This window comes from Oryzias latipes, chromosome 15 (assembly GCF_053564925.1).
Source record: "Oryzias latipes strain Hd-rR chromosome 15, Olatipes_Hd-rR_3.1".
Lineage (NCBI taxonomy): Eukaryota > Metazoa > Chordata > Actinopteri > Beloniformes > Adrianichthyidae > Oryzias > Oryzias latipes.
Window position 1 is genome coordinate 9,514,944 of NC_136251.1, and position 11,999 is coordinate 9,526,942.

An 11,999-nucleotide genomic window follows, 5' to 3' on the forward strand; every position below is an offset into this window, starting at 1 on the left:
GTTAGAGGCTTTAATAGAATGAAGAAAACAGTGGATGTAACGTGGATTAAAACCTTAACGACCCAAAACCAAGGTAAGAAAGTCCATCTGGTTTTTTTGTGCTATAAATTTTTCTCAAGTGAAAATCACTGCATTTGTTACCGTTTTAATCCATGGTACAGCCGCCGTTTCTTTTCTATTCAAGCCTCTAAAAGAAAGTCTGCCTCGCCAGATTTGACATGCAAATTTCAGCCAATCAGATCAAACTGAAAGAGAACCACCCCCAAGTGACAAAAACACCCCCTTAACACTGTGTGCAAACCCAGGCGAGCGGCCAAAGGGTAAGTGACCGCACAGGATAACAGCTCAGGATTGCAGGCGTTTAGTTGTAAAATGTGGGGTCGCTCAGAATTGCGCCCGAGCGGTTGTAAGGTTCACTCAGTTCCTGATTACGCCTGCTCAGTTGTCTTTGAACAGATTTTAGCAAAGTATTCAAATCAGATGAAAAAAATAAGACGGAAGTGCTACAACGGGCAGGCCACAAACTCCCCGCTGTACTTTGCAAACTGATCCATGCATCTCTCAGTCTTAGCATGTTAAGACTGTTACAATACTGTAATTCCATAACCAATCCCAACAACCCCAGAGATAGAGCAGTGTGTGGCATTTAGACTCCGCTTTAGTCTCAACGATTCATAATCCTGGCTTAATATTGGAACATTTCACGACCCATCAATTCATCCAAATACAGAAGTTTAATTTGCCATAGGCATCCACTGCTTTCATGGTCAAGATTTGGATTTACGAACAACAAAGCGGCTTTTGCATTCCAACCTCCACGGAGGCTGGTCTCTCTGCAGTGTCATTTCTGTGCAGTTTAACACTTGGAACTGTCATTCCATGAAAATTTCTGATGGTATATTTTTTCATTTTAATTATTTGATGTCTTAAATTTATTGCATTGGCACCCATTTGGACCAATTTTAACTGCACCATTAACAAGATTCCCAGCAGCACATCGATGTATGCATTTAGAGAAAGAATGCCAGTTATGGAATTGTTTCAATAATTTTTATTTGTGCAATTTCAGCAGTCATTCCTGGAAAATGAATACAAAACCTTAGATTAAAATAAGAATCAGTTTACTGTAATGCTGTGAGCAACATACCAATTGGCCCATTTAAGATCTCTGGGGATGAGCATGGAAGACCTTCTGCTGAAGCTGCTGCTGCTGTTGAGGACCTTGGTCTTCAGAAACATGCTCCTTCAAGTAGTGGATGGATTGGTAGTAGTCTTTGCCCTTCTCATGGTTCTGGCTGAAGGTGGTGTAGGTGCCAGGAGGGTACAGACCATACAGGAGCCTGTAGTCAAAGCCAGGATAAGGAGAACCCCAGAAGCCACCAAGTCCTTGGCCTGGAACAAGCACGCTGGTGAAAGCAGCTCCAGGCTGCGCCGCCTCAGCCGGGTAACCAAACTCTTCCGTCTGCTGCTGGTAGTTGCCAAGTTCAGCTTCCTTCACAATATTGGAAGTCTCTCCGGACTGGAGGACAGGGCCAGCTGGAGGGGCAGGGACTGGTGGCAGGAAGTCACTGGAGCCCACAGCCTGGGCATCAGCTGCTGCTTGCTCAGAGAAAGATGGAGGAGCAACAGCCCACTGGGTTTCTGGACAAACAAGACACTCGTCAGAAAGGGGAGGATTCATGGAGAACAACATTCACAGCAGCTTTTTAGAGGAGTCACCTGGCAGAGCAGCTTGAGCAGGTCCTGGCTGTGTGGAACCAGCTCCTTCATGCAGCACAAACACAGGGGAAGCAGAGCCAACCATTGCTGGGCCCGTCTGAACAAACTGGGAGAAACCAGGAGCCTGCACAGGGACCTGAACTGCCTCAGAGACTCCTGCTGCAGGAACACCGGAAAACACAGGAACAGTAGATCCTGTCTGAACAGCCACAGGGTATCCTGCAACAGCAGAGCTCAAGCTGCTGCCTGATGGAACCATGGGAACAAACTGAGGGACACCAGGATTCTGCACAAACACTGGAACTGGCTGAGAGACGCCGCTTGAATGAGAGCTGTAATGCACAGGAGCAGAGCGGCTCATCTGAGCTCCTCTGTGGGAAGCAAAGTTAGTTGCTGCTTTTTGGTCACCACTGCTCTGATCTGTGGATTTGGAGCCTGAAAGCAGAAAGAGCACAAGTTCTGAAGAAGAACACACATTCATCTACATTGATGTCAGCAAATGGGAATGGAAGTCTACCTTTGGCAGGAAACCCAAATGATGGAACAGCCAGCAGAACAAGAAGGGAAAACCTGAAAATATGTACAAAATGGAAAACATTAGAAAATTCTTCTATTACATTATTAAAGCTGACAATAGTCCTCCAAAATTCTGTCCTACCCCAGGAAAACCCTTGCTTTCTCCATCATGAAGGCCACAGTGCAGAAAGGTTCATAGGTGAAGGTTTATCAATGTTAGCAGAGACCAGTCCTGACCAATCAGAGCTTAACGGGTTAACAACAAACAGCTGCTGGACAAACTCTCAGGAAGAGACTATCAAATCTCTTCACTGTTATAATGTTGACAAACAAATAGGGATTTTTTTTATGAAGTGAATACTTTTTCATTTTCTAAAATTCCTTTTTGGTGTAAAAATAACTACACATAAAAAAACTCTCATTCTATAAATAGGAATATGTAAGAAAACATAAAGTAAACCTTTAACTTTCTAGTAGACAACAGATTTTTACAGTTTTTCTCAGTTGTCTTGGTGCATTTCTCACAACAGAGTTACATTTAGTTGTTTAGGGGCAACCAAGTGGCAGTTTCATCTTCATTTCATCCAAATAACGTGCTTTTTGACAAAAGCAATTGATTAAGTGCAAATCTCTACAAAACGACCATATTTGACTTGATTTTTATCACTATTTACTCTCTTTCTCTCTGTCAAAATTAACTATACTTGCACAATCATAGCTGAATCCCATAAATGTTAATTTTTACAAGTTTGTGTAACCCAGGTGACAGGATTTTCATGAGGTGCATCCATTTATGCACAGAACTGACACTTTTGTTGACCTTAAAGGGCCTATATCATATCAATATCAACTTTTTTGCACGTTTGAGTGTTTTATAGTTATTTCACAAAAATCAACGCAAACGAACGAGTGGGTTCTCTCGAGGTGAAGTAGATAAGTGCCATATTACTCACCGTGAAGGAGGGTCTAAGGGCAGGAATGCCCAGTTTAGTTTAGTCTGTTTAGTTTGTTCAGTTTAGAATTTTCCTATTGAATTCTATGTATTCATCATCCTTATGATTTATGTTTATTTTACAAATACCGGTACAAAGCCCATTTAGACGACTGTTGTTGTGATTTTGGGCTATATAAATAAAATTGAATTGAAAGTAAAAAGCAGCCCGTTCCAGGAAGAGTCTGCGCTGCCAGCACAATCCTCAGGCTAACACACACACACAAACACACTTAGTGGAGCTATAGCAGTGATCTGCAAAAACGCTTTCCTTCTATACGTTCAATATGCACATCCATCTTTGCAAAAATTTGGATGCTGTTTGTTTTTGTGGGCGAGACGCAGACACGCTGCTGAGGCCGGCTCTAGGATGGTGTCATAAGACACGGACCAAACGCAAGTGCCTCAGAGATCGAGTCGGTTTACTTCTGAGTAGGAAAATGTTTGAGGGGAACTCAATTTGTTGAACAAGGTCATGAAATCTTCAGCTTTCTCCAGGCCTTCACTCTCGATTCTGCTTTTTTTCTGCTGCAGCCAATCATAGATTTATGCTATTGTACACCTCCATTATCTTTCTGCCTCTTCTCCATCCTCCTTCCATACACCTCCTCCATTCCATACACCTCCTCCATTAGCCTCCTCCATACAAGTGCTGAATTCAATTTGCACCCTCTTCCTCCCCTCCTTGTATTTTTACCTTAGCCTCTCTTTTTGCCGTTCAGAGCTACAGATGATACAAATGTGGATTGATTCCAGCATCGCCCCGACTGATGAAGCCGTTTGGATGAAAGATCTGAAAGATCTGGCAAGGACAGCCCTGTCCATCCAAAAGTGTAATAGTCTGTTAAACAAACTACTGCCCCCTTAATATCTTGCACATGTGACCCAAGCAGTACATCCCATTCTTTAAAACCTCAACAGAGACCTGTTCAGACCTAAACAGTCTCTGAAAGCCTTCAGTGCTCCAGAAAAGCTAATCACTTAGCAAAATGAAAAACCATCCAATAATGTATGTAATTAAAGATAGGCTATAAAACAAATGTTAGGTGTTTTGTCTAAATCTTTTTATTTTTTAAAAAAAGCCTTCCTTGATAATTACATCAGTGTTTTATCGGCCTCTTGTGGTTATTCATAGAAACACATTTCAAATGTACATTGAGGTGGCTGAAAAATTGTTTGCACAAAGTAAATAACATTATAATATAGCATCTTCATTTTTGTAAAACTGCAATCAGTATGATTATGAACAAGATCACTTTACATTGATGGCTACTTCTTACCTCTTAGAAAAAAGGGGAAACACATTTGATTCTGAGACACATTTCAGTGAATCTGAATGAATTCTAAAAAGTTTCTTTATTTGCTTTCCAAATTATACATCAACGAATGATGAAAATAACCGTTTTAAGTTGGTGGTAGTCCAATTGATAAAAAGTAAAAAGATGCATTTGATCACCTTAAAAACCAATTTAACAGTCTATGAATGCGGTTTAGTATTCATTTATTGAAAAAGATTTTCACAATAATTATGTCCAAGGTAAGAAAACCTTGCATGAATTTCTAACAAATCATTTTAAGCTTTGTGTGGTTCGGCGCTTTGTTGCCCCCCCCCCCCCCCCCCCCTGGTTACTTGTAAAAAAACACCCATATCTACTTTAAGATGTAAAACTTTTGAGTCAAATAATGATTTATTTATTTTTAACAAGCACTTTATTTTTTCAACACTGCAATCGGCATGATTTAGACAGAATAATTTTCTATTTCTTCGATATCACCTTCGTTGGACTTTCTATAAAGAAGAATTCAGACAGTGACCTTCAGTGGTCAGAGTGAGACCCTTTCTGGCATGTCTGGCACAGTTTTGCAGGGGGGCGTCTCAAATCCAGACAGTGACTCAGATTGCTGGGTGGTGGCATCTGCATCAGGGGTGGCCCCGTTAGGATGTCTAATGCGGCCTCAACACAGGATGATGGCATCGCTCATTTCTGACCCACACTCTTCAAGGTCACCACAGAGTTCAAACTGAGTTAATATATGCTCTCTTTTCCATCCATGGAAAAGCGCAGATTACTTCACCATGGGGTTACTATGGGAACCATTCAAGCAAAGAAGGTTATCACAATGAGCATTTCATTGATAGGGTGGGGAGGCACACATTAAGGCATGACAACAAATGGCTCACGGGTCTCAAACACATAAGCTGCCTGCAGCTCCAGGTTGTGTTTCTGACCTTGACCCACTTTCTGCCCCAGAGTGGTACGCGTTCTGGTCAAACACGTGCAATTCACATGTTCTCTTTGTGCATGCCTTTTTGGCAGTGCCTTCCACTGTCAAAAAAAAACATCCTGTGGTTCATCCATCCTTTTCAGATCAGTAAAAACTCCTTTTCAGGTTCAAAATAAGAGCCTCATACATCTGTTTTTTACAACAAAACTTTTCGCTTTCAGTGTTTTTTATTAGAAATATTTGACCAAAAAAATTGGTTGCTAGTGGATAATAGAGCTGCCTCGGTGAAGCTGCTGATCATTGACTGAGATTTCAGGGACTGACAGAAAACAGATGCCTCAAAAACATTTGGTCCATGAAAACAAGTATCTGATGAAAGATTTCATTTATAAAGTGACAGCAGTCAGGAATCGAATATGTATTACATAGACTTTATTTAAAGAAAAAAACACAATAACAAAATAAAGTAAAAATATAATGTCATATTTAACTGCATGAATGGCTAAGCATGTGGATTGCAACCAGATGAGATGATCCTTGTTACATTATTAGAGCTGTTTTAAAGATCTAAAATTGTTTGTTGACGAGGTAAAAAATAGAAGTTCAATATAAAATCCTTAAAAGGAGGGGTTATTTGTTATTTTGTCATGTTCTCTGCTTATGCGTAATCTTAGACTGGCAACTGTATAAAACAGATGTCCTTTTTTTTACTGGGGCAACTTGTTTTACTTGCAAAGTTACAATAAATGCACAAATACACATAAACTTTCTGACTATTCTTGAAAGATTGTGTCCAGCAGCTGTCTGTTGTTAACCCGTTAAGCTCTGATTGGTCAGGACTGGTCTTTGCTAACATTGATAAACCTTCACCAATGAACCTTTCTGTACTGTGGCCTTCATGATGGAGACAGCAAGGTGTTTCCTGGGGTAGGAGATGAGGCTCTTTTGAAGGCAGTTCATCCTAGAAGACTTTTCTAATGTTTTTCGTTTTGTAAATATTTTCAGGTTTTCCCTTTTTGTTCTGCTGGTTGTTCCATCATGTGGTTTTCCTGCCAAAGGTGATCTTTCATTCCCTTTTGCTGACACATCAACATAGAGGTTGTGTTGATCTTCTTTATAACTTGTGCTCTTTCTGCTTTCAGGCTCCAAATCCACAGATCATGGCAGTGGTGACCAAAAAGCAGCAACTAACTTTGCTTCCCACAGAGGAGCTCAGATGAGCCGCTCTGCTCCTGTGCATTACAGCTCTCATTCAAGCGGCGTCTCTCAGCCAGTTCCAGTGTTTGTGCAGAATCCTGGTGTCCCTCAGTTTGTTCCCATGGTTCCATCAGGCAGCAGCTTGAGCTCTGCTGTTGCAGGATACCCTGTGGCTGTTCAGACAGGATCTACTGTTCCTGTGTTTTCCGGTGTTCCTGCAGCAGGAGTCTCTGAGGCAGTTCAGGTCCCTGTGCAGGCTCCTGGTTTCTCCCAGTTTGTTCAGACGGGCCCAGCAATGGTTGGCTCTGCTTCCCCTGTGTTTGTGCTGCATGAAGGAGCTGGTTCCACACAGCCTGGACCTGCTCAAGCTGCTCTGCCAGGTGACTCCTCTAAAAAGCTGCTGTGAATGTTGTTCTCCATGAATCCTCCCCTTTCTGACGAGTGTCTTGTTTGTCCAGAAACCCAGTGGGCTGTTGCTCCTCCATCTTTCTCTGAGCAAGCAGCAGCAGCAGCTGATGCCCAGGCTGTGGGCTCCAGTGACTTCCTGCCACCAGTCCCTGCCCCTCCAGCTGGCCCTGTCCTCCAGTCCGGAGAGACTTCCAATATTGTGAAGGAAGCTGAACTTGGCAACTACCAGCAGCAGACGGAAGAGTTTGGTTACCCGGCTGAGGCGGCGCAGCCTGGAGCTGCTTTCACCAGCGTGCTTGTTCCAGGCCAAGGACTTGGTGGCTTCTGGGGTTCTCCTTATCCTGGCTTTGACTACAGGCTCCTGTATGGTCTGTACCCTCCTGGCACCTACACCACCTTCAGCCAGAACCATGAGAAGGGCAAAGACTACTACCAATCCATCCACTACTTGAAGGAGCATGTTTCTGAAGACCAAGGTCCTCAACAGCAGCAGCTTCAGCAGAAGGTCTTCCATGGTCATCCCCAGAGATCTTGAGGCTCATCAACATGGTGGACATCATGAGCACATTCAGACTTATTTAGAACTTGGATGCTTAATTTTGGTTGACCTAATAAAAACAGATCTGGAAACTTGGCTTTACCTGTGTCTGTGGGTTTTTTTTATTTTTTTTTTTTATTATATAAACTGGCTTCAAACATGGAATGACTTCCAGACTAAAATGTATTGCCGTGTTTTGTTGCTCCTAAAAGTGGCGCTACAAAGAGGAGACAAGGGAAGTTGCCTTCAGTCATGCTGTTGGCAAAATGAAATTCTGTTTTTGTAAAAGACAAATGCCATTTTGAAAATGGAAGATTCCTGTGCAACAGTCTAAATGTGCCTGTAATGTTGGCCTTAAGTCTGCTAATAAAGCTTGGAACTATACTGCATAAAGGAGTGCTGGCAGACATGGCTTACCAGTTTATAAAAAAAATTGGTTAAATTAGAACCTGTGTTCCTTAGGAGGGGTCCTCTCCTGAAAAGGTAGAGCTCAGATAACAGTGGACCTCCACTGTGGCAAATATCTACCATTTAGCCATCCAAGAACTTTCAGAAGTTGTCCTGGTTGGGTATTGTGACTAGTGATGCTACTTCTGCCTGAAATGTGTAGAACCACCAAATGGACTGTTCTAGAAACAGAACCTAAGGTGATTTTCTTTCCATTTCCAAGCTCTGTGCTCTTGGGTGTCTCGAAGCGATTTTGGGCCTAACATGGTGTCTGCTGCCTTGATGTGAATGTTCTCCACTTGACATCTGAAATACCAGTAAGTGGAAGTTCAACTACTGTAGGATTGCTTGGGTTGAGAAACCTTACCCTTTCAAAAATCCACTCTGCTAGACGGATCTGACCTGAAGGTCTTGTTTTTGTGGTCATGTGACTTGACGTGCTTCAAACAGCACTAGGAAAACTTCTGGTTAATTTGCTCAAGAACGTCCAAGCAGTATGTTTTTGGCTTAGTTGCTATGGACTGCTCTAAAAGTATTTTGCATTTTATCACTTGAATAAATGGAATGAAAATTTAGTTGGAGCAACTGGTGCTTGAAATCATGTTTTCTTTGATTCTGACAAGCGCGTAAATACTTGCTCTTCTTCTGGGTGAAAAGCGACTAAGAAGCGTAAAGTTGCGCAGCGCCACCTTGTGTACAGGAGTATTTCTGTTTACATTAAGCGCCATCTAATGTCAGGGAATGAAATTGCATATTCGCTCGGCTTGTCAGCGAAAATCGCCTGGGTGTGAACACAAAAAATGTGGCTAATAACGCCCGGCGAATATTCGTCCCGGTGTGTACGGGCCTTAAGCAGACAAATCGGATATTAACCCAGTAAATGCGAGTCGTACGTCAGTGACGTCAACTCAGGTGACCACCAACTGAGATCACATGACTTAGTAAAGAGCTTTTGTGCGCTGATTTTACTGTCAGCTGTTACTCGTCAGCCACAACGCTGAAGTTGGCTTCCGATTCACAGCTTCCGATTCGCAAAGGCACTAAAGGAACATTCCGCTGCATTTTTCGCATTAAGATAACCTAAAACCGGGTCCTGTTCAAAAACCGCTGGACCTGGACTGCTCAAACCAGGATTAAATTATGCATTAGATATTAAAGAACACAAACACAGTTTCTGATTTTTGAAAACTTCCTCTGATTTGTGAAAAGATGAAATAGATTGATTTTTATCGCATTTTACGCCCAGAGTCCACCTTAGACTAGGTCCTGTTCAAAAACCACTGGACCTGGACTTCTTAAACGTGGGTTAAATTATGCATTAGATAGTAAAGAACACCTGTTCAACAGGACCCGGTCTGAAGTGGACTCAGCTGCATGACACAATCGCTAGAAGCGTTCCCCTGTGCTAGCTAGCTCAGCTATGCTAATAGCGGATTTTTCTGGCTCATTTCATGACTTGTTCTTGTTGTATGGATTAACAAAGTCGATTTTTACGACAATGTCAGGGTCGGTCTCTTGTCAAACCTGGGAGGGAGTAATATACCCCGTGAAATTAGCATAAAAAGGGCCCCAGAAACCCACAGTAATCATCACTGGCCTGAGTCAGTCTGACCGTTCATTCAAAAAATAAAAAATTCAAATAAATAAAACAAACAAAAAAAAAAACACGTTTTCCGTCTTGATTTATTCTTTAGACAGCATTAATGCCACAGTGAGAAATTATCAATAAGTGCGATTGATAATGCATGGATGTATTATCATGTATTGTTGAAAAAGGAGGCACTATATTCCTGGGACTGGGACATCTACATCCGCTTCAGGACTCTGATCAGATGTTACCTTCAGCGTGAGGCTTCGGACCGTAGTCGGAAACCGCTGTTATGATCTCCAGTCCGGTCGGGACTTTAATGGTAACAGATTTAGCGGGACACCGTTGCTTTAGAACAGGCCGTTTAGCCGTTTATTTCTTTGGTCAGATCAACTCTTACAGCACAACGTCTCCGAACTCCTTCTCATTCAAACTGAAAACATGCAGCCAAAAAGCCCCTCCCCTTTTGCTCTCCCGCGCGTCTTCCCCTCTCGTGCGCCTGCGCCCCAAGGCGACGCCCCCTTCCGTCGCTGCGTCATCTCCCTGACAACCGCAGTCACACCAAAGAAACATAGCAACGGGTGGGGACAAGCTAAGCTGCTAACACTACCCCCACTCTGGATGACAGTTACTCTAACTGCACTCCAGCACTCACAGAAAGAATAAACAGGTTTCTCTAAACTTAAACCCATCATAAGAGGTCAGATAACATAACAACAAACACCATAAACAGCCTGACATGACTTTTTTTTTTTTTTTTTTTAGCTTTTTTTTTTTTTTCTATATAGCTCGTAATAGCTCTTTCTTCAGGAAAGAATCCATTCTCCAAACATGTTTGGCGCTCTCCGCGCCCGCTGTGGTCTTCCAGCTGAGGCCAGCATAGTTTCACAGGGGGTCTGAGCGTCTTCTGAATCTGTTAAAGTTCCCTCCACGCACTCTTCTGTGTCAGACGATTCATTCCACAGGGTCAGCGGCCCGTAGTCCTCGCCCAAAGATTGGTGCTTTTGTTTCCTCTGTGTGCAGTTCTCCTGTGTCCGTGAGACCCAGCTGCCGTCAAGTGGAACTCTGGAGTGATATAGCTTGAGCTTGTCGTGGTGCACTATTTTTGCCTTCGACCTTGGTCCCTTTTTAATGCGGTACACCAGATCGTCCAAATGATCAACAACAAAGTAGGGACCTTCGTAAGATGGCAGGAACTTGCGCACCTTGTTCTTGACACGTTTAGTTCCCTTTAGAAGGTACCAAACTGCGTCACCGATCTTGTACTGCACTTGACAGATGTTCTTGTCATACTGCCGTTTGGCGCGCTCCACAGCCCTTCCCAAGACGCTTCGTGCTAGCTGGTGGGACAGCTCCAGTCGTTGTCTGAGCCGCTGTACGTACTCTGGGGCAGTGTCCACTGTCAGATTCTCGGGAGGAAGTCCAACGACCAGGTCCATGGGTTCTGTAATCTCGCGGCCAAAGAGCATCATGTTTGGTGTCAGGCCCGTAGAGCTGTGCTTTGTGGCTCTGTAAGGCATGAGGGCATAGGGAATCATTATGTCCCAGTCCCAGTGACATCTTTCGGCTGTGGCAGCAAGGGTTTTCTGTAGTGTGGCATTAAATCGTTCCACTTGACCGTCAGATTGGGGCCTAAAGGGTGTGGTCCTGGTTTTGTTAATGCCCAACAGCTCACACATCCCCTGGAAAACCGCAGACTCAAAATTGGCGCCCTGGTCGCTGTGTAATTCGTAAGGTGCTCCATATCTGCAGACCCACTCAGAAACAATCTTTTCTGCTACAGTTGTGGCTTGTTCATTCGGCACCGGGTATGCTTCCACCCACTTGCTGAAGTAGTCTTGCACAACCAGGATGTATCTGTTATGCCGATCGGTCTCATTTAGAGGCCCCATCACGTCAACAGCGATCCGTTCCATTGGGGCACCAACTCGCACGGAACCCATTGGAGCCTGAGGTGTCTTTTTAGGTCGAGCTCTACAAGCACAAGAAGCACATGTTTGGCAAAACAATGTGACATCATCACGCATGTTGTACCAGTAGTACCTGGTCTTGAGGCGGCTCAAAGTTCGCTCAGCTCCAAAATGACCACCGATGGGTCCTTCATGCAGGTGCTGCATCACAGTGTGGCGATACATCTTGGGGAGTAATGTCTGTGCAAATAACATCTTTCCATCCTTACAGTAAAACTTTCTCATCAACACTCCGTTCTTGAAAAACAATCTCTTCCATTGTGCCCAATATGCCTTTGTAGCTGGGCTTAAACTGGCTATTTCCACCCAAGGGGGACGGTCATCTCCTTGCTGTCTAAAAGCAAATACTGGTGCCATGTCTGAGTCTGCTTTCTGGGCTGCTTGAAGCTCCTCGTTTGT

General features: G+C 43.5%; 2 protein-coding genes across 4 annotated transcripts in view; one reads left to right on the forward strand and one right to left on the reverse strand.

The window, feature by feature from the left end:
- The window catches only part of LOC105355301 (uncharacterized), a 41,962-nt gene extending 39,469 nt beyond the window's left edge, over positions 1-2,493 (reverse strand). The window contains exons 1-5 of one of the 3 annotated variants that reach the window (XM_023963532.2): positions 2,378-2,493; positions 2,237-2,289; positions 1,720-2,154; positions 1,148-1,641; positions 1,037-1,078 (exon numbers count right to left, since the gene is read on the reverse strand). In XM_023963532.2, the coding sequence (XP_023819300.1) occupies positions 1,160-1,641; positions 1,720-2,154; positions 2,237-2,289; positions 2,378-2,406 (999 nt within the window). In that variant the 5' untranslated portion in view covers positions 2,407-2,493 and the 3' untranslated portion in view covers positions 1,037-1,078; positions 1,148-1,159. Of the gene's footprint in view, positions 1-1,036; positions 1,099-1,147; positions 1,642-1,719; positions 2,155-2,236; positions 2,290-2,377 lie in introns of those variants that run through there. The other 2 variants (XM_023963533.2, XM_078931687.1) reach the window with 2 other exon arrangements.
- Positions 2,494-6,299: 3,806 nt separating this feature from the next.
- LOC111948798 (uncharacterized) lies at positions 6,300-7,691 on the forward strand. Its single transcript, XM_023963526.2, has 4 exons — positions 6,300-6,379; positions 6,458-6,510; positions 6,595-7,029; positions 7,108-7,691. The coding sequence occupies exons 1-4, from the start codon at positions 6,351-6,353 to the stop codon at positions 7,590-7,592; spliced, it is 1,002 nt and encodes a 333-aa protein (XP_023819294.1). The 5' UTR covers positions 6,300-6,350; the 3' UTR covers positions 7,593-7,691.
- The last annotated feature ends 4,308 nt before the right edge of the window (positions 7,692-11,999 follow it).

What these genes read in the sequence shown, in the direction of transcription:
- LOC111948798 (XM_023963526.2), top strand. Translation starts at nt 6,351, where the DNA reads ATGATGGAGACAGCAAGGTGTTTCCTGGG. An exon ending in ATGTGGTTTTCCTGCCAAAG is followed by an intron (nt 6,511 to 6,594) that starts GTGATCTTTCAT and finishes TTCTGCTTTCAG; the next exon opens with GCTCCAAATCCACAGATCAT. An exon ending in TGCTCAAGCTGCTCTGCCAG is followed by an intron (nt 7,030 to 7,107) that starts GTGACTCCTCTA and finishes TTGTTTGTCCAG; the next exon opens with AAACCCAGTGGGCTGTTGCT.